The sequence below is a fragment of the Seriola dumerili genome, unplaced genomic scaffold (assembly GCF_002260705.1).
Source record: "Seriola dumerili isolate Sdu_G_001 unplaced genomic scaffold, Sdu_1.0 BDQW01000417.1, whole genome shotgun sequence".
Classification (NCBI taxonomy): Eukaryota; Metazoa; Chordata; class Actinopteri; order Carangiformes; family Carangidae; genus Seriola; species Seriola dumerili.
In genome coordinates, this window is record NW_019174672.1 from 602,692 (window position 1) to 629,402 (window position 26,711).

At 47.1% G+C, this 26,711-nt stretch overlaps 1 protein-coding gene across 1 annotated transcript; it reads right to left on the minus strand.

Moving 5' to 3' along the window:
• Nucleotides 1–304: 304 nt before the first annotated feature.
• Nucleotides 305–20,612, minus strand: LOC111233712 (diacylglycerol kinase zeta-like). Its single transcript, XM_022761592.1, is given in 30 exon segments — nucleotides 305–846; nucleotides 1,801–1,900; nucleotides 2,558–2,594; nucleotides 3,300–3,457; nucleotides 5,520–5,532; nucleotides 5,846–6,053; nucleotides 6,165–6,205; nucleotides 6,278–6,347; nucleotides 6,465–6,556; nucleotides 7,232–7,332; nucleotides 7,470–7,669; nucleotides 8,670–8,781; nucleotides 8,906–8,979; nucleotides 9,145–9,207; nucleotides 9,280–9,335; nucleotides 11,231–11,309; nucleotides 11,391–11,531; nucleotides 11,662–11,775; nucleotides 12,050–12,110; nucleotides 12,865–12,947; nucleotides 13,051–13,152; nucleotides 13,492–13,566; nucleotides 14,325–14,441; nucleotides 15,021–15,092; nucleotides 15,648–15,716; nucleotides 15,815–15,871; nucleotides 16,846–16,923; nucleotides 17,154–17,249; nucleotides 18,629–18,737; nucleotides 19,621–20,612. Coding segments are annotated over 30 exon segments (3,687 nt in total). The 3' UTR covers nucleotides 305–729.
• Nucleotides 20,613–26,711: the final 6,099 nt, after the last annotated feature.

The window sequence follows — 26,711 nt, forward strand, 5'->3', positions numbered from 1 at the left end:
GACTGCTAACATTCAGACTGCTAACGTTCAGAGTGCTATCATTCAGAGTGCTAACGCTTAGAGTGCTAACGTTCATGTCCAGAGTGCTAACATTCAGAGTGCTAACGTTCAGAGCGCTAACATTCAGACTGCTAACATTCAGTGTGCTAATGTTCAGAGTGCTAACATTCAGAGTGCTAACGTTCAGAGCGCTAACATTCAGAGTGCTAACGTTCAGAGCGCTAACATTCAGAGTGCTAACGTTCAGAGTGCTAACATTCAGACTGCTAACGTTCAGTGTGCTAACATTCAGAGTGCTAACATTCAGAGCGCTAACATTCAGACTGCTAACGTTCAGAGTGCTAACATTCAGACTGCTAACGTTCAGCTCATTGAAACACATTCAGAAACGAGTCTTTGTGGTCTAGTTTGAATTGACTTTAGTGTCCAGAGGTTTCCTTCAGTTTGGACCAGACAACAGAACAAATACTGATCTCTGGTCAGTTAAAGCAGTTTGATCAAAACAATAACTGATAATCATGATGTCATCAGTCTACAAAAACAATAACTGATGATCATGATGTCATCAGTCTACCAGCCTCCTGTCTTGAACAGACAGGAAGGAGTAATGGACTACATTCAGTCTGAGGAGTTAAAACACGACCTTTGACCCTGATATACACACTGAGCTGGGAGTAGATACATGAAAGAGCTAAGGACAGACAGGTCAGAGGTCAGACAGGTCGGAGGTCAGACTGCCGTCTCGTGGTCTTCTCTCTGGATCATCTGGTAATGTTGGCGGTTCTCCAGGTACTCAGCCAGGTCCTGGTCTCTGGCTCTCTCAGCGTGCTGTTTGGGAGTCTCACCCTGAAAGACACAGACATGTGGTTTGATGTGGTTTTAGCTGATCCTGATTAGAGTCCTGATACTGATCATCTGCTGATACAGACTTTATAGACAGACAGACAGTGAGACAGTTTACAGACAGACAGACATACAGTTTACAGATAGACAGACAGACAGTGAGACAGTTTACAGACAGACAGACAGACAGACAGTTTAAAGACAGACAGACTGTTTACAGACAGACAGACTGTCAGACAGACAGACAGTGAGACAGTTTACAGACAGACAGACAGACAGACAGTTTAAAGACAGACAGACTGTTTAAAGACAGACTGTTTACAGACAGACAGACTGTCAGACTGACAGACGGACAGACAGACAGACAGACAGACAGTCAGACAGACAGACAGACAGTTTACAGACAGACAGACAGACAGACAGACAGACAGTTTCAAGTTTTTAGTTTTAGCCTCTCAGCCTTCTCTCTCTGCTCTGCACCAACACTGGACAAATTGACACACACTAACACATACACATTAACAAACACACACACACACACACACACACACACACACACACACTAACAAGAACAGACATGCAAAACAGAACACATCTGACACATGAACTCTTTTCATTTGCTGGAGAGCAGAAGAAGAAGAAGATTATGGGCTGCTTCCTGTTACCACTGGCTTCACCATGGCGACAGGGAGCCGTGGCCTTTGTGTGTGTCGGAGCGGGGCCGGGATCCTGCGGCGCTTCGTCTCTCAATGACACACAACATTAATCACTTGAGAGAAGTGGGTCAGATCCTGGTGGGGGGGGTTTGNCAGCCCTGGGTGAGTGCCACCACTCGCCCCCCACTGTTCACTCATCACTAACACTGATGGAGCTGCTGTTTCCCACCAACACTCAACACATCACACAGTCACATGACCACTACGGGAACATTTGAAGTGTGTGTCACAGGTGGTTTACCTGCAGGTCTGTCTTCATGAGCGATGCCCCGCCCTCCACCAGGTAGTGACAGATGCTCCTCTGACAGGAAGTGGCAGCTTTGTGGAGCGCTGTCTCACCTCTGACACACACACACACACACACACACACACACACACACACACACACACACACACACACACACACACACACACACACACACACACACACACACACACACTATTCAGACTCAGCTGATTTCTGAACTCTGATATTAATGCAGTCCAGCATAAATATCATGATATATAAAATAACTAAATATTATCCGATATATCTGCTGTTCAGTTCATTTGTCACAAGCCAAGTTCAATGTAAAGTAAGGTCATAATACAGTAATGAATATCAGCCCAAATCTAATATTATAATATTATAATAATAATATATTAGAATGTTATTGTAACATTATAATATTGTAACATTTTATTATTATAACATTATAACATTGGATGGATGGATGAATAGATAGATACTTTATTATCCCCTAGGGGAAGTTCATGTGTCCACTAGCTTATTGCTAATAATAATAAAAATAGTTAATAATAAATAATAAACAATAATAAGTAAATTGAATTAGTCCACTTCCTTTGGCTGGCTGTTATACAGCCTGATGCCAGTGGGAACAAAGGTTGTCAATATGTAATTATACTATAACATTATCACATTATAATGTGATAATATCATTATATTATAGCATTAAATTATTATTACATTAGTACAGAGAACACAGAAGCTGACTTACGTCTCTCTCTCTGTGACGTCCAGGTGAGACGTGGGAACTGAAAGTAAAAATAAACAAAGTTAGAAACATGTCGCTGTCAGAGGAGAGGGACTAAAGTCCACCTTCAATATCACCTGTGACTAATCTGATGATGTTGTTATAATCTGATGACAGATTCACCTGCAGTCCAACACACACACACACACACACACACACACACACACACACACTGATGACTTCTTCTTCTCTTTATATTGGATTTTTCCTTGTTACCATTTCTTTTATTTCATCTTAACAAATCTCTTCAACTGACTCAAGACTTATTTTCTTAAAGTCAGTGAACAGCCTCAGTTGTATATATATATATATATATATTATATATATGTCATCTGTCAGTAACATGTGCTCCAGGTCTTTATAGAGATGTTCTGTCAGTAGAACAGATCACTGCATTAGAACCAGAACACAAACGACAATAACTGAAACGGTATTTGAACAGAACTAGAGAAATGACTCTGTAATGTATTTACTCCTGTTTCTCGATGTAATGTTATTTACTGGTTTATCTCTTTTATTCTACTTCACTTTATTTGTTTCATTGTTGAACCAGGAGTTTCGTTTCTTCTTATCTACACTTGAACAGCCGGAAACACAGAAGCACTTCTTTAATGTTTGAACAAAATGACAATGTTGACTAACGAGTTTGTGAGGTTTGAGACCTAGAGCCGCCAGCTGCTGTTAACATCTGATGGTCGACTCTTACCGTGGTCGATGAGGTACTTGACGATCTCTTTGCTCTCAACCCGCACGGCGTGATGCAGTAGCGTGCAGCCGGCTGCGTCCTGCAACAGCAGGTCTGCCCCCTGCTGGTGGAGCTCCATTAGCTGTATTGTGTTTAATGCAGGCAGAATATAGTTAACGCTCCTCCAGTGTAAAGGTGTGTGTCCATGTGTAGTGTGATTATAGATCAGCTCTAGCTTCTATATTAATACTGTGAAAGTATCAAAGCCTCAGTCCACAGAGAAATGCACACAGCCTGTATTCAGAAACTGAGCCTTAAAACCAGCCGTCAGGACTTCTGGAACTTTGTGATGTCACAACAAAGCAGTCACCAAGCCCCGCCCACCTGGACCCACCATCCAAACCTTGCAGGATTTGGTTTCTCTGAGTGTTTTACCTGAAATCTGCTTTATTTTTATTGGATCAGTCAGAAAACAGTCAGCCAATCAGAAGAGAGGCTCAGAGCCTCCTCTCTTCTGATTGGCTCACAGACCTGTTGTTACTAGAGCTGCAGAGAGAAGCCTGAGAGAGGAGATGGTTTAAACAAATGCTCTAACACTTCAATCACTTCAAATCAAATAGTGGAAGCTTTAACTTGGAGCAGGAACAGATGAAACATGAGCTGGTTCAGAACCAGTTGTTGTTTTGGACTCACCTGGTCCAGGTCTTCAGCCTCGATGCAGCTGATCAGCTCTGCTTCTACAGAGCAAAAGAACAACACAGGACACAGTCAGGAGAACCGAGTCCACTGGGAACCTGACTCTGAACATACAACAGATGTGAACAGGTGGATCAGCTCAATGTTTCTCAGGTGAGAACCTTTACCTTTCTCAGGGTGGTGTGAGATAGCACTGGAGGGACTGTCAGAGAGAAGAGAAACCGTTAGATATGGACCTGAAGAACCACAGGACAAGAGAACTACCACAGGACAGGTGAACAGGAGAACTACCACAGGACAGGTGAACAGGAGAACCACCACAGGACAGGTGAACAGGAGAACCACCACAGGACAGGAGAACAGGTGAACAGGTGAACCACCACAGGACAGGAGAACAGGAGAACAGGAGAACAGGTGAACAGGTGAACCACCACAGGAACACAGAGATGGAGCGGCTCACACACACAGAATGAGTCCTACCGAATCATGGATCTGAAATCAGCGAGGGTGGTGTTGGAGCGATGGACATTGAGGAACTTTGCCTCCCTCCTTCAGGATCACATAGAAACAGGTGGGACAAGATGTTCAGGTGAGGACGGTCAGAGTGAGGTTCTGTGAGGTCTGGGTTTCAGTTAGCAACTTAAACCCTGTCAGTCACACGGGTACAACATGAAGACAGTGATTACATGGGTACGACAGTCGGCTCATGTGGTCTGTGGTTGGATGAGGTCAGATCCAATCCAGCTCCACCCAGTTCTGGATACGTATGAACATGATTCAGAAACATCAGAGCGAGTGACGCTCTGGATATCTGATTGGTCCTAGAGCAACATGTTAGTTAAATAAACAACAACAGATTATGATTTGTTTTTTTATCTCATCATTTATTTCTATGCCAACACAAATATTCCTCACCTGCACTGGTACTAGACTGTTGCTAAGCAACACATAAACATTTTCCTGACCTGATGATGTCATATGATCTGAAGTGTCCAGGCTTCTTCCTTCATCGTCTCCTGACGACCGGACATCATTTAATTCAAACGTTATTTCTGAAATATTTTCATCTTTGTTTGTTACAGTCTGAGATTGATAACGACGTTAATGTGACGCTGATTAACGGTTGATAGAACAGCTGTGAAGAGGAGTGATACATGGAGGGAAAAGTCCCAGAGCTGTTATACTCCATATCGGCACTGAGGGAATGACTCTCGTCCAATCAGATTACTTGGTCGAACTAACTGTTGTGTAATAATGTTTTATTTTGAAGGTCGGTCTCTTTACTCACTCATAATCAGCCAATCACAGCATTATTAGATCCTGGTGCTGACATGCTGCATGCTGATTGGCTCCCTGACTGGCCCCCAGAAGTCTAAATCACTACCATATAAATAATATTCAATATATTAATTTTACTGTTGTTGTAATAAGTGTTTGCAGTTTTGTTGTTAATGAAATTCATGAATAAAACTAGTTGTGTTGAGAGGACATTAATCAGGTCCCCTTATTAAATTGATGAGGTTTACACCGCCCTCTAGTGGTGACTGAGGTCAACAGACTGTGATCTCATGTTTCTCTTTAGGTTTTAGATTTAGTTTAGGTTTAGGTTTAGGTTTAAGTTTAAATTTAAATCATCAGCCTCACAAAATGAGTGGAGGTCGCTGCAGAGTCCTGAGAGATGTGCACAGGTGAGTTACCTGCACAGGGTCGTCTTGGAGGAGCTCTGGGATAAAGCATCAGCCACTGAGCTGTCACTGGAGATCCTCCTCCTCTGGAAGTCTCTCACCCTGAAACACAGAGCTGTGGGTTCATGGTCCAGCTGCAGTCCACCCGACACACCTCCCTTCTCACACTAGAGGAGGAATCTAGACCTGACCCCCCCCCCCCCCCCCCCCCCCCNGAGGTGGGGGAGGATGGGGAGCAGGGGAAGGCGAACTGTCTCTGCTGGTCCTGGTGCTCCTCTGAGTCCACCAGGTCCGGCATCCCAGGGGAGGTGCCCACGGTCTCCTTTAATACGAGCTCCGGATCCAGGATGTAGAGCTCCTCCTGAGAGATCTCCGTCACGTAGTTCAGGTGCTCCTGGAAAACCAGGAGAACCTCAGGAACCAGCTGACGTCTGCAGCCTGTACTGTTCATAAAACCAGTTCAGAGGACTAAGACCAGCTGGGGGTCTGTGAACACCTGTCATACCTGAGCTCGGTCGATCCTGTAGAAGCGGTCTGCAGTCGTACCTGAAAGACAAGACCACAGGTCAGGTTCTGTGAGAGCCGGACTGACGGGGGTGTGTGTTGATGTGGACTCACAGTCGAGGAAACACCACTTCAGGGACAGTTTCTGTGAAGATAGACACTCCCCCCTCATCGTGTCACTGTCCTGAAAGAGCAGGAACAGAGACGACACATGAACACAAGTCTCTCAGGAGAACTGTGACCTCCAGTCCGGTCTGGATTCTGGTTCTGGACTCTGGTCTGGAGGGTTTTACTGCTGTACCTGGTCTAGGTTTTCCTGCAGACGCTCAATGAGCAGGCGGCAGGTCTCCAGGTCACTGTCTCCGGGGACGGTGATCACTCCAAGCGGCATGGCTGCAGAGACAGAGAGAGAGAGAGACAGAGACAGAGACAGAGACAGAGAGACAGAGAGACAGAGACAGAGACAGAGAGACAGAGACAGAGAGACAGAGAGAGAGACAGAGAGAGAGACAGAGACAGAGACAGAGAGACAGAGAGAGAGACAGAGACAGAGACAGAGACAGAGACAGAGACAGAGAGAGAGACAGAGAGACAGAGACAGAGAGACAGAGAGAGAGACAGAGAGAGAGACAGAGACAGAGACAGAGAGACAGAGAGAGAGACAGAGACAGAGAGACAGAGAGAGAGACAGAGAGACAGAGACAGAGAGACAGAGACAGAGAGACAGAGAGAGAGACAGAGAGAGAGACAGAGACAGAGAGACAGAGAGAGAGACAGAGACAGAGAGACAGAGAGAGAGACAGAGAGACAGAGACAGAGACAGAGAGACAGAGAGAGAGACAGAGAGACAGACACAGAGAGAGAGACAGAGAGACAGACAGACACAGAGAGACAGACACAGAGAGAGAGGACACGTACAGGTTAAAGTAGCAACAGCAGTGGGCGGAGTCATGTCAAGTCAGTGTTTTCCAGTCATGTTCATGTGAGTGTGTGATGTCATCAGCGTGTGATGACATCAGCTGACTGACTGATCAGGTCTCGGTGGACCCTCTGAGGACGTGGACTCACAGGCCTCCTTCAGCTGGTCCTTGTCGTAGTGCAGAGCCTCGTAGGCTGCCATGCTGATCCTGTTCACTCTGATCTGCAGCGTGTCAGGGAGGGGCTGCTGACTGCACACACACACACACACACACACACACACACACACACACACACACACACACACACACACACACAGGGTCAACACACATACTGAGTGAGGACTGCAGGTCAGGTGATCAGTATGAGGGACTAGGTTCTGACGTACTCGTTGAGGTGGGGCATGGAGATCCTCCTCTTGGTCTTCTGGACCAGGTTGGCCTGGTTCCTCAGGTTGATGCGGATCACGGACGGAGCCAGTTTACAGGGTTCCCCGTCCACCTGCATGGGGATGGACTTGTAGGTGGTGAGGGTCACCTCTTTACACTGGTGCAGACGCTCACCGTGACCCCCCACCTGCAGCGTGGCCTGGACATAGACATCAGCTGATCAGATAATGTGACCCGAAGGTGTTTCCTGGTTTCATGTATGGATTATATGGCTATTAATAAACAGCTGATTAAATCTAATCAATAAAACGTCAGACGAGGCATTCAAGTGAATGTGGGACAAATGAAACTTGAAGCTACTGAAATATTCAAATAAATGAGCAGATTTGTGATGTTCTTGGAAACATCACAAATCCTCCTGGGGTTTTACCCTTTGGATAATACACGTTAGCCACTCAAAAATTCAAAATGGCCGCCATTCCTGGTAAGGAAATGTTATTTTTCATAAGTTCATCCACTATTTTCTCATATCCAGGTGTCAAATCAAACATTTTAACACTGTAGAAGAAGAATTTAGTTAACTGTAAAAAATGAAATCAAAGTATATGTCAGCAAAAATATTACTCTCAAAAAAACTTGCTAACTAGCCTAGCACTAGCGAGTTAGCCTAGCAAGCTAAAGTTAAAACAAGCAGACTGTCGACTCTTACAGAACTTTTGATTCATCATTATAATAAATGGTTTGTTAACACATTGTGTTTTATGCAGAAAGTTTCACGACATGTTAGAAACTGTTTAAATTAAGTTCAGAGGAAATTTAAGAGCTGTGACTTTGACATCCTGAGAATCTAAAACATACATTACACAAATTATTTAAATCTGTCTGAGAGTAAAATGTATGTTTCTTGTGAAACGGAAACGGCGACCATCTTGAAAATTTGAAATTTCAAGTGAAAAATGAATGTCCCAGAGGCATTTGATGCATGATGGTCTGATGGTCTGAGGTGGTCTGATGTGGTCTGATGGTCTGAGGTGGTCTGATGTGGTCTGATGGTCTGAGGTGGTCTGATGGTCTGAGGTGGTCTGAGGGTCTGAGGTGGTCTGAGGGTCTGAGGGTCTGAGGTGGTCTGAGGGTCTGAGGGTCTGATGGTCTGATGGTCTGAGGGTCTGAGGGTCTGAGGTGGTCTGATGAGAGCTCACCAGAGACGTCATGGTGAAGCCGATGACCTCGATGAAGCCGTCGTCATGACGCTGAGGTTCAAAGTCTTGATGCTCACTAGGGTGACCCCACGGCATGGTGCCTGCACAGTACCTGCACACACACACACACACACACACAGACACGCACAGACACGCGTAACTGACAGAGTGAACCAATCACAGCCTGCTTCTACTTCCTGTCTGACATGCTGATTTCTACAGGAGAGAAGAAGTACCTGGGGATGTTGAGGAACAGCAGACACTGGAGCTTCAGGTCCTGGACTTTGGCTGTCAGGTCTGTCCCATCACACTGGGGGGGGGGGCAACACACACACACTGTCAGACATGAGACACAGCAGGACGCTGTGACGCAGAGACTGACTGACATGGAGCCGGTTGAAAGTTTTTCATGAGGTTTGTTGGCAACAGGAAAAAGACGAACAGTCAGAGTGATGTCATCTCTGTTTCCACTCACCACCACTTTGATGTGTTTGGCGAGGTCTTTGGAACTCCCGCTCAGGAAGTCAGAGAAGGCCGTCTGAAACACACAGACACACAGGTCAGACAGGTGAGTGTGTGATGGTCAGACAGACTCAGTGAGTACTCTCACCCCTGCGTAGAACATCTTGTTCCTGAAGCGGCTGTTGAACTTCTCTGGGTTCGCCTCTGAAACACAAATAACAACAACAACAGCTTTTCAGATAAACAACAACAACACAGTCTGTGATCAGCTGATATTAAACATAATATACTTTTATTTCAGTTTTTACAGTGAACTAAATTCTTCTTCTACAGTGTTAAAATGATTTGACACCTGGATCATTCATGAGAAAGAAAAAAAACATTTGTGAGTGAGTGAATGACAGAGAGACAGAGAGAGAGAGAGAGAGAGAGAGAGTGACTGAGAGAGAGTGAGTGACTGAGAGAGAGAGAAAGAGAGTGAGTGACTGAGAGAGAGTGAGTGAGTGAGTGAGAGAGAGAGAAAGAGACAGAATAAGTGAGAGAGTGAATGAGTGAGAGTGGAGAGTGAAAGAGTGATTGAGTGAGAAAGTGAGTGAGTGAGTGAGTGAATGAGTGAGAGAGAGAGTGAGAGACTGAGTGAGTGAGTGAGTGACTGAGAGAGAGAGTGAGTGAGAGAGAGAGAAAGAGAGACAGAGTAAGTGAGAGAGTGAATAAGTGAGAGTGGAGAGTGAAAGAGTGATTGAGTGAGAAAGTGAGTGAGTGAGTGAGTGAGTGAGTGAGTGAGTGAGTGAGTGAGTGAGAGAGTGATTGAGTGAGTGAGAGAGAGAGTGAGAGACTGAGTGAGTGAGTGACTGAGAGAGAGAGAAAGAGAAAGTGAGTGAGTGAGTGAGTGAGTGAGAGAGAGAGAAAGAGAGACAGAATAAGTGAGAGCGTGAATGAGTGAGAGTGGAGAGTGAAAGAGTGATTGAGTGAGAAAGTGAGTGAGTGAGTGAGTGAGTGAGTGAGTGAGTGAATGAGTGAGAGAGAGAGTGAGAGAGAGAGAGAAAGAGAGACAGAGTAAGTGAGAGAGTGAATAAGTGAGAGTGNAGTGAGTGACTGAGAGAGAGAGTGAGTGAGAGAGAGAGAGAAAGAGAGACAGAGTAAGTGAGAGAGTGAATAAGTGAGAGTGGAGAGTGAAAGAGTGATTGAGTGAGAAAGTGAGTGAGTGAGTGAGTGAGTGAGAGAGAGAGTGAGAGACTGAGTGAGTGAGTGACTGAGAGAGAGAGAAAGAGAAAGTGAGTGAGTGAGTGAGTGAGTGAGAGAGAGAGAAAGAGAGACAGAATAAGTGAGAGCGTGAATGAGTGAGAGTGGAGAGTGAAAGAGTGATTGAGTGAGAAAGTGAGTGAGTGAGTGAGTGAGTGAGAAAGAGAGAAAGAGAGACAGAATAAGTGAGAGAGTGAATGAGTGAGAGTGGAGAGTGAAAGAGTGATTGAGTGTGAAAGTGAGTGAGTGAGTGAGAGACTGAGTGAGTGAGTGAGTGAAAGAGAGAGAAAGAGAGAGTGAGTGAGTGAGTGAGTGAGTGAGAGAGAGAGAAAGAGAGACAGAATAAGTGAGAGCGTGAATGAGTGAGAGCGGAGAGTGAAAGAGTGATTGAGTGAGAAAGTGAGTGAGTGAGTGAGTGAGTGAGAGAGAGAGAAAGAGAGACAGAATAAGTGAGAGCGTGAATGAGTGAGAGCGGAGAGTGAAAGAGTGATTGAGTGAGAAAGTGAGTGAGTGAGTGAGAGACTGAGTGAGTGAGTGAGTGAAAGAGAGAGAAAGAGAGAGTGAGTGAGTGAGTGAGTGAGTGAGTGAGTGAGTGAGTGAGTGAGTGAGTGTATGTGTGAGTGAGTGAGTGAGTGAGTGAGAGAAAGAGACAGTGAGTGAGAGAGTGAGTGAGTGAGTGAGTGAGTGAGTGAGTGAGTGAGTGAGTGAGTGTATGTGTGAGGGAGTGAGTGAGTGAGTGAGTGAGTGAGTGAGTGAGTGAGTGAGTGAGTGAGTGAGTGAGTGAGTGAGAGAAAGAGACAGTGAGTGAGTGAGTGAGTGAGTGAGTGAGTGAGTGAGTGAGTGTATGTGTGACTGACCTCTCGACTCGTGGAAGCCCAGTGTGACGTGAGCATCGAAGCCCAGACTGAAGTAGTTGTTGAAGACGTCAATAGGAAGCTGAGAGACAAACAGGGACATGAGTCAAACACAACGTGAGGCTGAGTGACCTCTGACCTCTGACCTCTGTGTGACACTGACCTTGTCTGTCTGATGCTCGTCCCTGTCCTCTGCTCGCGCCTCGGGGTTGGACTCCACATTCAGGTTCCACCGGTCCAGCTGGACAATGTTTCCGTCCTCAACGTGAGACAGGATCTTTGTGATGGGTTCATCAGTGTAGCCCTGAGACAGGAGGAGGAGGAGGAGGAGGAGGAGGACATGAGTGTTGTTAACATAATTAGAAGCGGTAAAAACTCTTTAAGATGTAGGACCAGTAGAGTCCACTAGAACCAGTAGAACCAATAGAACTCACCCCGCCCCAGTTCAGAGTCCGAGCCAGGTCGTTACCAGTTCCCAGAGGAAGGATCCCGACGGGAGGCTGAGGACGAAGGCTCAACTGGTCCAGGACCGACAGGATCCATCCAACCTGAACACACACCCACACACACGCACGCACGCACACACGCACACACACACACAATGTTCTCAGTTCTCCACTGGGGGGTGCCAGAGTTCAAGTTAACTTCAACACAAGATCATTTCACCAACATTCAAGTGAAACATTGAACCAGAGCAGGAAGAGAGAGAGAGATGATCAACTGACATTATTTACATTAATGTAATTAAAAATGTAACTAATGTCAGTTCTGAGTCTGAGTCGATGATTTTATTGATTTATTATTTTAATCTGCTGGACTCACTGTCCCGTCTCCTCCACAGGCCAGGATCCTCAGGTTGGGCACTTTGGCATACAACTCCAGCCTGTAAGAGACAGAGACTGGTCAGACTGGTTAGACTGGGGAGATCTGGTCAGACTGGTTAGACTGGGGAGAACTGGGGGGGGTCTGTGGATGACTGAGGTGAAGTGGGGGGGGCTTGAAGAGGAAAGAATAAACTGCCTCCATTTTTCTTTCACTCGTGTTTTAGCCCCTCCCTCTCAGCAAGTGAGGAAAAGATGTGAAAGGAAAGGAGGAAACACACTTTTCCTTGTCATCAGAGTGATGTCAGAGTGATGTCAGCGTGATGTCAGCATGATATCAGAGTGATGTCAGTGATGTCAGAGTAATGTCAGCGTGATATCAGAGTGATGTCAGTGATGTCAGAGTGCTGTCAGAGTGATGTCAGTGATGTCAGAGTGCTGTCAGAGTGACGTCAGTGATGTCAGAGTGATGTCAGCATGATGTCAGAGTGCTGTCAGAGTGACGTCAGTGATGTCAGAGTGATGTCAGCATGATGTCAGAGTGCTGTCAGAGTGACGTCAGTGATGTCAGAGTGATGTCAGCGTGATGTCAGCATGATGTCAGAGTGATGTCAGCGTGATGTCAGCGTGATGTCAGCATGATGTCAGAGTGATATCACACACACACACACACACACACACACATACACAGTCCTCCAATCAGGAATAAGGAAACTGGAGCACCGCAACATTTCTGGGTCATGCAAGGAGCGATCAAACAAGGGAACTAGGATGTGCCCGCCCAACCCCCCTGAGGGTCAGAGTGGCTGATCTTACCCCTCTCTAGGCCCCCCCTTGGTCAGGTCGAACACCTGTCGAGGGTTCAGGTACCACATGAAGGACTGGATGATCTTGGCTCCCTAAAGAAGAAGAGACAGAGTCATCAGTCAGTCAGTCAGTCAGACAGGCTGTTATTAATCCCTCCTGTGGTCACTGCATTGATGTGTTGAAGAGTTGAACTACCTGGTTCCCGCCGCTCTTTGGGTTGACAAACACCAGCAGAGGCTTCATGAGCTGAGATGGGAGGGGCTTCACCAGGAAGGGCTTCCAGCGGCCATCTTGGAGCTGAGAGACACAACAGAAAGCCGCAGTCTGACTCTGAGCTATTAACCTTATTACATTACATTCTCCCACCTCATTAACCTTAATACATCAAATACTCTATTTTTACTGGAGCTGCTCCTCAGACTCACTGTGACGATTCAGGGTCATTAAAGGTCAGACTGATGCTGCTGATAAAGAACAAGTGATTTAAAGAAACAGCAGCTGAGGCTCCATCTGCTGAACCTGATGTTAGCTAACATCTGGAGAGTGATGTACCTTTTCAGCACCACCAAGTTTAATTTATAACAGCTGTGATATAGATTCTGTGATTTCTATATGTGAACAATCTCTGCTCCTCACCTCAGATCCCTTCTTACTCGTCTTGTTGCACTTCAGCGACGTCCTCTTCTTCTTCTTACTGGACTTCAGAGACGACTGCAGGACGAAGACAAACAGAGAGGTGTCCTTCATTTTACTGTGGGAGGAGCTGGACCTGGTTTCACACTGGTTTCAGAGCTGATCCAGATCTAGCAGACCAAACCAGGCACTGAGTGAAGGACCAAGATGTTAGATTCCACATCCATAGCCCTAACTGTGCAGAACCCTGCTAATAAACTGTGCACGAACAGTAAGATGAGCTCTTTGTATTTTAATGTGTTGTCAAATTGAACAACCACACAGGAGCGGGTCACTGCAGAAGAGGTTTTACAAGTTAGTCAAATAAATGTATTACTAGAGAACATTTAAAAACAACAAATGTTAACCAACGGTTGAGTTTGGTTTAATTCTGTCATCAAACAACCAACTAATTCACTACTAATCACCAATATTCACTAGTATTCTCTAATGTTCACCAATAATCATCAATATTCACCAGTATTCAATAATATTCACTAATATTCATCAGAAAACCAACAAACAAAAAGATTGGGTGATGAAACATGGACGACAAATACAAACACAAAATACAAACTAACAGTTTGGATAAAACTGAACCATGACACAGAATAAATCCACTGACAGTTAAGAAAGTGTAGTCCTCATAAGTACAGTACTACTTGTACAGAGAGTGTGTGTGTGTGTGTGTGTGTGTGTGTGGGTGTGTGTGTGTGTGTGTGTGGGTGTGTGTGTGTGTGTGTGTGGGTGTGTGTGTGTGTGTGTGTGGGTGTGTGTGTGTGTGTGTGTGCGCGCACCTGTGGTCGACGGACCCTGATGATCCAGGTAGGGGGGATGATGACGGCAGCGTGAGCGCCCAGAGAGCAACACTCCTCTATCTGCTGCAGCATGAAGCATGTCACCTTGTTGTGATACTGAAACACAGACAGGAAGTCACAGACAGGAAGTCACCTGACAGGTAGTCACCTGACAGGAAGTCACCAACAGCTGCCCACCCAGAATAAAGGTATGATACACCATACACACCTGTATTTTGCATTTCTGCAGGTGAGTGACTGACGCACGCATCCTTTGGTATTTCAATATATAAAGCATTCACAACTGTTAGCCTCAGTTAGCTCAGATAGCCTCGGTTAGCTCAGATAGCCTCGGTTAGCTCAGATAGCTTCAGTTAGCCCCAAATAGCCTCAGTTAGCTGAGATAGCCTCAGTTAGCTCAGATAGCCTCAGTTAGCTCAGATAGCCTCAGTTAGCTCAGATAGCTTCAGTTAGCTCAGATAGCCTCGGTTAGCTCACATACAGCAGATACAGCCCCCCCTTCCCTGGTAACCACAGGAGGGAGACAAGCTAACATTAGCTAATCCCCAGTGAACTGGACTGAGTTCTATTAGTTATCAATACAAGAAGAGGAGGGCTGTTATTGATTATTATAGTGTTGTTACCCAGTCAGGTATCTGCCCCTGAAACAGACAGACAGACAGGTTGTGACCTTACCGCCTGTTTACACCACGAGCAGCTGATCGCAACAATCTCTTTACTGTGGAACGAGAACTTCTGTTGAAAACCCTGAGGGAGAGACAATCACACAGTGAGACAGAGAGACAGAGAGAGAGACAGACAGAGAGACAGAGGGAGTGAGAGAGAGACAGAGAGACAGAAAGAGGGAGTGAGAGAGAGACAGAGAGAGAGAGAGGGAGAGACAGAGGGAGTGAGAGAGAGACAGAGAGAGAGAGAGAGAGAGAGAGAGCGACAGAGAGAGAGACAGAGGGAGTGAGAGAGAGACAGAGAGAGAGACAGACAGAGGGAGCGAGAGAGAGACAGAGAGAGAGAGAGGGAGAGACAATCACACGGTGAGACAGAGAGAGAGAGCGACAGAGAGAGAGACAGAGGGAACGAGAGAGAGACAGAGAGAGAGACAGAGGGAGCGAGAGAGAGACAGAGAGAGAGAGAGGGAGAGACAATCACACAGTGAGACAGAGAGACAGAGAGAGAGACAGACAGAGGGAGTGAGAGAGAGACAGAGAGAGACAGAGGGAGAGACAATCACACAGTGAGACAGAGAGAGACAGACAGAGAGACAGACAGAGACAGAGACAGAGAGACAGACAGGTGGACACTCACCTTCCCACACTGTCGACACTTCCCTGTCTGACGTCTCCTGTGGACCCAGTGATGTCTCACCACGTTGGACTGAAACAGTGAATCAACAGTTCATGTTGTTTATGTGACAGTGAATGTGTTGTGATCATGTGACAGAGTCGATGACATCACAGCAGTGACTCACTGACCTCTCTAATGGCTCGAGATCCTGGTTCTCTGAACGATGGCTTGCACCTGAAATTGATCTGATCACAGAGACAGAGAGACTCATTAACTCTGTTAGTCCAGACCCGGTCCAGAACCGGTCCAGAACCGATCCACACCTCATCCAGACCTGATCCAGACCTGATCTAGACCTGATCCAGACCTGATCCAGACCTGATCCAGACCTGATCCAGACCTGATCTAGACATGATCCAGACCTGATCCAGACCTGGTCCACACCTCATCCAGACCTGGTCCAGACCTGATCCACACCTCGTCCACACCTCATCCAGACCTGATCCAGACCTGATCCAGACCTGATCCAGACCTGGTCCAGACCTGATCCACACCTCGTCCACACCTGATCCAGACCTGATCCAGACCTGATCTAGACATGATCCAGACCCGGTCCACACCTCATCCAGACCTGGTCCAGACCTGATCCACACCTGATCCACACCTCGTCCACACCTGATCCAGACCTGATCCAGACCTCATCTAGACATGATCCAGACCTGATCCAGACCCGGTCCACACCTCATCCACACCTCATCCACACCAGGTCCACACCCGGTCCACACCCGATCCAGACCTGATCCAGACTCGGTCCAGACCTGATCCAGACCTGATCCAGACCTGATCTAGACCTTATCCAGACCTGGTCCACACCTCATCCACACCTCATCCAGACCTGATTCAGACCTGATCCAGACTCGGTCCAGACCTGATCCAGACCTGATCTAGACCTGATCCAGACCTGGTCCACACCTGATCCAGACCTGGTCCACACCTGGTCCACACCTGATCCACACCTTATCCAGACCTGGTCCACACCTCATCCACACCTCATCCAGACCTGGTCCACACCTCATCCACACCTCATCCAGACCTGATTCAGACCTGATCCAGACTCGGTCCAGACCTGATCCAGACCTGGTCCACACCTCATCGAGACTTGATCTAGACCTGATCCACACCTGATCTAAACATGATCCAGACCTGGTCCAGGCTTTACCTTCTCCAGCTGCTCCATACACATGGTGTGGACTGAGATCTTACACCCGGCACACTTCTTCCTCGCCACAGACTTTTGCTGCAGAAAACAAGAACAGAGTTGTTGTGTAGTAACAGACTGTAAACGCTATGAGCAGGGGGGTGGGGGGTGGGGGGTTATCTCAAGATAACAAGATAAAAAAATACTTTCTTGCCCTCCAGACCCCTGAAATGAGGGAAGTTAAAATGTTTGAAATCTTTCATTTATTCGTTTAAAGAGTGACAGCTGTGAAACACCCACTGAGCAGGTCACATGACTCTGTGACTCACCAGCGACTTGGCGACGCAGTACTGCTCTCCAACATAACAGAAGTCTCCAGACCCACTGGTCTCAAACCAGATGTGGTCCCCGAACTGGGCATTGTCCTGTGACAGAAAAGAGTGGGAAACACAAAAACATGTTCAGGACCACAGTCCTGCTCAGGGTCACATGATGCTATTAGCGCTTCTCTATTTATTTTAAATTGAGCTGCACGATACGCAAAAAAATCATATTGTGATTATTTTGGTAAATTCTCTTTATGTCTGGAGAATATGATCTGTAGGCCAGGGCATCTCCGTAGCACCACAACACTGATGGTGCTAACAATGCTAATGCTAACAGTGATTTTTTTCAGATTTGGTCATACACACTTGGTCATATTGAGATTTCAATAAATTTTGCAGCTCTACTTTTAAAGTGTTTGATTTGATCGGGAGTCTCTCCTCACTTTGTTTCATATTGTAGAACCAAAACCCACAGTGAGGCGTCTTATTACTGTGGTCCACGTCTGTGGTTTAGGACCTGAAGACCTGAAGACCTGAAGACCTGAGACCTGAAGACCAGGGGACCTGAGACCTGAAGACCTGAGGACCTGAGACCTGAGACCTGAGGACCTGAGACCTGAGACCTGAGGACCTGAGGACCTGAGGACCTGAGACCTGAGACCTGAGGACCTGAGGACCTGAGACCTGAGGACCTGAGGACCTGAGACCTGAGACCTGAGGACCTGAGACCTGAGACCTGAAGAGCTGAGGACCTGAGACCTGAGGACCTGAGACCTGAAGACCTGAGGACCTGAGACCTGAAGACCAGGGGACCTGAGACCTGAAGACCTAAGGACCTGAAGACCTGAAGACCTGAGGACCTGAGACCTGAGGACCTGAGACCTGAAGAGCTGAGGACCTGAGACCTGAAGAGCTGAGGACCTGAGACCTGAGGACCTGAGGACCTGAGACCTGAAGAGCTGAGGACCTGAGACCTGAGGACCTGAGACCTGAAGACCTGAGGACCTGAGGACCTGAGGACCTGAGACCTAAAGAGCTGAGGACCTGAGACCTGAGGACCTGAGGACCTGAGACCTGAAGACCTGAGGACCTGAGACCTGAAGAGCTGAGGACCTGAGACCTGAGGACCTGAGACCTGAAGACCTGAGGACCTGAGGACCTGAGGACCTGAGACCTAAAGAGCTGAGGACCTGAGACCTGAGGACCTGAGGACCTGAGACCTGAAGAGCTGAGGACCTGAAGACCTGAGACCTGAAGACCTGAGACCTCAGGTCCTTCTGCTCCCACCTCCTTCATGTTGTGTCTTCATCTTCATTAAAGAAGGTTTCCCAGTGTTTCCCTTCTCAGACATTCATTCATTCGCTTCATCTGGACTGAGAGCCACAGTTCCTTATTATTGATCAGTTAACATTAGACTTTCAGTGTGTGCAGAGAGCAGTGCCTGATATTAGTGAGGATATTATCTGTCAGTGACTCACGCTCCAGTCCACGGTGCTACTGGGCTCCTGCAGCGGGTCGCTCTGACTGGACGTTGAGATGCTTGGCTGAGTCGCCGCATGCTGCAGACCTGACTTCGCGATGGCTTTCCTGAAACCACAAGAGACACTGTTTGATTCTGACTTTATTAATTTATAGTTTTATTTGTGTTAATGTTTCCTTTAAATGGTGGAGGATGAAGGCCCTCACAGTAAATCTGATTCAAACATAAATTTGTTTGTCTGATTTCAATTGTTCATGTCATCACTACTGTTGTTGCCATGGTTACCTGGAGCCTCATATACAGTAAGCACTGATTTACTGCAGTGATGAACCTGTTGATCACACCATTTTATTGATGAGGTGAATCACACAGATACTGTATGTGTCAGCCAATCAGGAGCAGCCAGCATTCACCACACACCCCATGTGTCTGCATGAGGGGGTCTTACTGTGTTTATAAGTGTACTATTCACTATGCTGTGACATCACACACACACACACACACACACACACACACACACATTCATGAACCTTAACAACAGAGCTGCTGTGATCAGTCGTCGTTGTGTGAGCTGCTAATGAGGATGTTTGTGTCATCATCCTCCGTCCCTTCATGACTCTGCCTCCTCACCTGTATTTCCTATCTCCTCTGCACTAAGAACATCTACAGGTACAAGTGAAGAAATCTTGAACCTTCTCATCACCTCTCTACTTTCACTTTCTCCACATCAGATCTAAAACTACAAACAACTCTTTAGCCAGGTGACATGTTGCAGTAAAACCAGGAAACCAGGTGAACACCCAGAGGAGGGAGGAGGAAAACACACACACTTGAACACACACTCAGAGGCGTTTCACCACACTGAGGATGAGCTGAGCTAATTGAGCTAATAAAGCTAGGTGAGCTAACTGAGCTAATAAAGCTAGGTGAGCTAACTGAGCTGAGCTAACTGAGCTAAGCTAACTTATCAAACAGCAGCCGGCTACATACAGCAGGAAGGCACTCCAGCTCTCCAGGCGGGAGTCGTAGCCGTGGGCCCCCAGAGGACTGAGGGCCCCGGGGCCCCTGTAGAAGGCCGGGTGGGTGAGGTAGTAGACTGAGGCCCTGCGGCTGGGCAGCGGGGGCCCTCTCCCAGGCCAGGGGCTCCCAGCTTTGGAGATGGTGGAGATCTTCCTCCTTCTCCTCTGGCTGGGGGCGCGGCAGCGGCTGTAAGGAGCCGAGTCACCTGAACACACCTGAGATGAGTTCCTGCGGAGGCAGCGAGGGGCCCGGATCAGGGGCCGCGAGGGCGCCGGCAGCTGGGGGGCCTTTCTCATCACCTCCAGGGTGGAGGAGTGAGAGACGTGTCCATCAGGGGACCAGGAGGCGTCGTCTTCCTCCTCGGCCAGCTGCTCCGCCTCCGACGGCTGACTGGCTTCTGATTGGCTGTCGTCATTGCTGGAGTAATCGTCACTGTCCTCATCTCCGTCTGAGTGGAGGCTGCTGGAGCGTGAGAACATCCTCCTGTTGTTGGCCCCGCCCCTCACCTCCACCTGCTGCTCTCCAGTCGGCAGCCCCGCCCCCAGCCCCTCCTCCTCCTCCTCAGCCATCTGGATGAGACTGGCCAGCAGCATGGACGGCCCCAGTAGGTGGGTGTCGATGGTCCGCAGCTTCCCCACCTTCTTCCTGCTCACGGCGAACCTCGGGTTCAGGCTGGGAGTGGTGGTGCTGGAGCGCCTGCGACCGTGTCCTGCCAACCTGCTGTGTCTGGATGCTTTCGCCAAACGCCCCCCGCCCGCACAGGGCAACGCACCCTGCAGCTGGACACTGGACCGTCGCCGCTGGGTCAGGGTGGAGGAAGGGAGGCCGACGTTGGACCGGCGGCGGGCCTTACTGGTGGGGACGGCCACGCTGGGCCTTCGCTGGCGGCAGGAAGTGGCCTCAGCTTCCACCTGCAGTGCAGCGTCCTTCCTCTTAAAGTGACGGCGGAAAAACGTGTCCATGTTGGACTCGGGTGGGGGGGGGTGGGGGGGGCAGACACCTGAAGAGCACCGCTCTGTTGGACAAAAACCAGTTAGAGCTGCAGGAGCACCACCCCAAGTCTGTAAACCACATCAGACCTGCTGGACCACCAGTCTCAGCCTCATGCAGCTGGAACATCTGCAAACATCTGGCAGCTGCAACAGTCTCAGCCTCCTCACTGACACACACTGACACACCTGTGCAGGTGTCACCTTCAGGTTAATACCTGGCTCACTGTGTTAACAACCTGATCCAGTCTTCCAGTGTGACTGCAGGGTTAGCAGCTAGCAGTTAGCAGCAGCTAACCCGGACTACAAAGGAGAACTGGAAACAGCAGGTGTCCCTGATCCCAGATCAGCTGTTCAGACCTGGTCCTGTCTCAAGTCTTAGGACAGGAAGAGAACTGGATTCATTACAGAATCAGATCCTAAACACATCAGTTATCAACTGTTATGTCTATTACCTAGCAACGCAGGTTACGTCTCACTCAGGTGTCTCTGTCACCTGCAGATTTCTCATTGAATCAACAACAGGTGAGTTACAAGTTCTTTTACTACAACACTCACTAAGAGGACAAGAGAGTGGTTGTGTCTTCATGACGATTTGCTCCTGTTACCAAGGCAACAGGTCACAGCTTCAACCTGTGGCCAACATGAATTATGAAACAGTCTGAGGGGGCGGGGGGGTCGTCTCCACAGGGGGAACAGCATGACAACAGGAAGCTGTCATTATCACTGTGACTCACAACAACAGTAATTAAGGACCGGTCTCCTGCTGGCTCCAACACAAATATCACACCAGGAATTAGTCTGTGACCGCGGCCTCATGGTCCACAGACCATGAGAGCAGGTCACCTGTTCACCTGCAGAACAAGCTGCCAGGTGTTCAGCTGTTACAGGTGAGAGAGCAGCACACACCTGACAGGTACCTGGAGCTGAGTCCAACTTCAGGAGCCGCATCCTTCAAATGAGACGTTCCGGTCTATGGAGGATTTTCGGTGTTCCCACCTTTACCGTTGCGTCGCCTAGCAACCACGACAACACGTAACTTTTTTTAACAAAAATGTGAGCTGTGTCTCATCCTTCAGAGGCCGCAGCTGAAGACCGACTACACTGCCCTGTTTCACAGGCTGCAACAGGTGGGTCCTTCCTGGTCCAACATATCCCAGGATTCATTGCACTGTGGTAAGGAAAATGGTGACAGAGAGTCTGAGGATCACTCTGTTAAATGTCAGTATTGTGCTTCAGTTCAACAGCTAACAGTACTGTTAAAGGCAAGACATTGAAAACTAAAAGTTACTGTGAAAAAAAAGTTACGCGTTGTCCAGGTTGCTAGGCGACAGGAACAAGGAACAGTGTACTATGTTTTTTTTAAAGGGACAGTTGTGGTATTTTGACGTGGGGTTGTTTGAGGTCGTCAGATATAGTTGGTAAATTACCTGCAGCAGATCATGATGAGCGCGCTCCCAGGTAGGAGAGCCGACCCCCGCTGTGGGCGGGGCCACCAGAAAAAACGTGTTTTAGATACGCCCACCAAAACAATCCAATATAAGCTTAAATTAGGCTTAATGTAGAATACTTTCAGAACAGAAGTTTCCTTTGGCACTACATTTTTCAACCGCTGAACTACCGTATTCCTACGCACAAGTGCACCTACAGAGCGCTCTTTATTATGACACTTTCTGAGTCACTCAGGTGACCTGCAGCGTAACACAGTGCACTACATTAAGCTGAAGAGCTGAAATATTCTACATGAAGCTTTATTTAAACAGATGTTGGATTGTCTCAAACACATTTTTTTCTGGTGGCCCCGCCCACAGCCACACATCACTCTGACCTTCTTCAGGATGCTGCCGGTCAGATCTCCTAACTGGGAGCGCACCCGTCATAATCTACTGTAAGTAATGTACCGACTGTATATGACGACCTCACACACCCCCACGTCAGAAAACCCGAACTGTCCCTTTAATCACAGCATTCACTCATTTGATCTGAGAGGTGTTTGGAGCTTCACTATCCAACAGGATAAAAAGATTTACGGATTTTGAAAAAAATGATGTCAGAGCTGTTTACAGGTGTTACAGGTGTTACAGGTGTGAAGGATTTCCTTTTTGTTTTTGGTGGTTAAAGACCTGCGTCTGTTCAGTCATAGACCGTTGACTTTGTTTTCCACTGTGTATATTGCTGATGTTTACTGTGTGATGTGTGATGCCTTCACTGTGACTCATCTCTGCTGTACATTCAGGATCACCTATGACTACAGCTTAGCTGCAGGACGTGACGGCAGCAGCACTTCACAGAATGAGAGGTGACTCTGCTGATTATCACGGAGCAGCAGCTGATTAGTGACACACACACACACACCGCAGGGAAACCTCTCTATTCCTAGAGCTCGTCCTCACTGTCAGTCTGCAGCCTCACCTCTCACCTGTCTGACCTGGTGACATAATCATGTACTCAATCACACAGTGGAAAATGTCACACACAGGAGTACATGTACACTGGTTTTCAGGTGCGCTCTGGTCACCTGATGCCACGCCCTCAAACACACAAAAGTTAGCAGTTAGCAGTTAGCATGTTGAAACCAAGCATCAACCTTCAGACTGAAACATGAAGCATCAACAGTGAAGAACCAGAAGCTGCAGTTCCTCTAACGGCCACTAGAGTCTGGCTCCAACAGTGAGTCAGACTTCAAACTTTACAGCAGAAATCAACATGTTTACAGCCTGGTACAAAAACTAATTTCCTCCTTCATGACACCTGTTTATAGAACTCACCTGTTTACATTTTATTAAGGACTGCAGTTATGGAAGATTGAGGGCGTGGCCTCTTTGAGTGACAGGTGGGTGCTATCACAGTTAGCTAGCTGCTAACAGCTGACTCACCGAACATGAGTCTGAGCTCCTGTTTTTAGAGGTGAGTGAAACTCTAGTGTTATTTGATTTATATGTTAGCACTAATTAGCAGGTATCAGTGAATGTGCTCGTCATACCTGTCTTATTAGCTTAGCACGTTAACTAGCTAATCCTCAACATGAATCATCATATTGATCATGTGACTGTGAGTATCTAACCACAGATGATAAACTGTCCTGCTGTCTCAGTTCATTAAAGCAGGTTTGTCATGTTTGAATCATCATCTCTTCCAACCTGAACAACCATCAAACCTCTGATACGACCCAAACCAGTGTCTCCTCACATAGTGTAACCATGACCTTGGTTGTCATGGTTACTGGTAATGAACATGCAGGCTGTACCGCTAGTGGCGTTCCTACCTTTGCCACCATGGTTACTATAATAACAGTCACGGCTTGGTTAGGTTTAGGAAAAGATGGTGATTTGGGTTAAAGTAAGTACTTCCTCAACATTCGACGATCTTTATTGTCATGGTTACAATAACAACAGCAAATGGTCATGGATAATAGAAACAACGTGGGGATTGAACACACCGCTCCCCTTTTGTCACATTCATCCATCCGCCACCTCCTGACATGGACTTTGTCTCTCTTTATACTACGTCAACGACACTTCTCCCTTTGCTCCTGTCATCATTACTACGACCACTAGATGTCGCCTAGCAACCAAACCTAGCTATGATGTCATAACAACCGGCTGTGCAGATGACCTGTGTGCTCGTTTGTTACAGGAGGACGGACTCTATAGAACAAGTCAAAAACCAGACCAACACCCCCGGTCTGATTGGTCTGGTTCTGGACTTGTTCTCTTGAGACTGGTGAAGCTGTTTTTAAATGACGCTGTGTTAGCTACAATGCTAATGCTACAAACAGTAGACCTCTGTGTTTCAGTCACTCTGGTCTGATCTGAGGTCAGTTTGTAGTCAGACACCAGATCAGTGGAAAAAACACAAATACAAAAAGACAAAATACCACAAAAAAGGTTCAAAAGTTCACAAGATCTACAATAAACAGTCAGTCAGACAGTCAGTAAAGAGCCCACTACTCCTCCTTTGTGTCTCCTTCACCAACACTTTACCAACTCACCAGAACCTCCACCACCTCCAGACTCACTTCTGTACTAGAACTGAAGTCCAGAGTCCACCAACCTGCAACCAAACCCAGAACAAGGACCCAGACCTCCCTTTAAAATGTCCCTACAGTGTGAATACCAGTCCTCCAGATGCTCTGGTCCACCTGTAGACCAGGACCAGGACCAGGTCCAGTTCTATCACTGAATGAGACTGTACAACTTCATACTGATATTGATCAACTTCATGATGTGATAAAAAAAAAGGTGGGTTTAATGGCAGTGACGGAGACTCAGCTCCAGCAGCTGTTTCTCCATCAGTCGCTCACACAGAGGAGGAGACAGGACTGAGCTCAAGCTTCAGACCTGGAGCTTCCATCAGACAGAGACGTTTTAAAATCCTGATCAAACAAGTGGAAACCAGGAGAGTTTGTCTGTGTCAGTAATAAACGTCAGCTCAGATTTATCTTTTGTTGACTCAGTTTAACCCTCTGATGTCCGTTTTGATTATGTTTTTATGCATTAATATCTGTCTTTGTGCAGCACATTTTAAACTGTCCTACATGCATCGTTTCCTTTGTTCAGCACAAACTCGGCTGTAAGTCTGACAAATTATAAACCACCAGGAACCCAAGGTATATGAAATATAACACAAGCACCTGTTAAAGTGTTCATGTCTTTAGTCACAATCAATCAAAATACTGCTGTAGAAAAGCTCAAAGTTGTAAAAACTATTGTTTTACTAGTTGTCCACACCAATAGAAGATAGCAGAAATATGTAAGAAATGAAACTATAATATCTATATGTCTATTTACATGTAAAGGGATTTTATTCCAAACGATTTTTGTGCCTTTTTCACTGAAATCATGGAAAATATAAACAATTGAGACTCTATGCAATCGTGTGTGAAAGTCCCACATCAGCACTTTGAACTGATTTCCTCACCTGGTCTCTACATCATAAGTTTGTGACTGTAAATTAAAACTGTGGCCGCAGACAGACTCCAGAAGGTTTTAATTAACACAGATTTAATCGAACCACACAAAACAAACTGAAAAACAGATTCTGATTTTATTCATGTATTTTGATCATATTTTACTGAAGCTACGTTCAGCTGCTGCTGGAGATCAGACGTTTAACATCTGACAACTTCTGTTTGCTAGAAAATCACATTTACAGAAAGAAGAACTGGGACCAACACCCAGGTCTCATTAGCTGCTACTCAAACTGTCTGAAGACACCAGATCTAACACAACAGGCTGCTGATCTACAGGTCACACAGGACACAGAGCCCAGAGACCAGACTGTGATGGTCCAGAGACCAGACTGTGATGGTCCAGCAGATCAAACCTCCACAACCACAGAAAACACGAGGAGCAGCACTGACACAACCACAGACACAGTTCAGCTGAATACAACCTGAGAGGAGGCTCAGTCCGTCCTGCACAGAGGGAGAGGAGACGCTCACTGAGAGAGGCAGGAGCACAGAGAGAGTGAGAGAGAGAGAGAGAGAGAGAGAGAGTGAGAGAGAGAGTGAGAGTGAGAGAGAGAGAGAGAGAGAGAGAGAGACTAAGCTGCTGATTTAAAATAACTCTTTAACTCAGCAGCTATATGTGCTCTGTGTGCTGACCCAGGACCAGTTCACCAGCGGGGCCTTTGTGCCGGCTCACTTCAATGCAGCTCATCCTCAGATGAATGGAGCCGCGGGGCCACTCCAACATCCCAGAATACTCTTCATTAACACTTCAAGAGAGAGAGAGAGAGAGAGACTAAGCTGCTGATTTAAAATAACTCTTTAACTCAGCAGCTATATGTGCTCTGTGTGCTGACCCAGGACCAGTTCACCAGCGGGGCCTTTGTGCCGGCTCACTTCAATGCAGCTCATCCTCAGATGAATGGAGCCGCGGGGCCACTCCAACATCCCAGAATACTCTTCATTAACACTTCAAGGCTGCGGTGCTGCAGCATCATGAAACACAAGTAAAATAACAGGGGGGAGGCTGCATGTTAATGTGTCCAAACACCATCAGCTCGTCCTCAAATGGAATCACACTCATTGTTTGTGCCAGACAATCACACAAAGTAAACGTGTGTGCT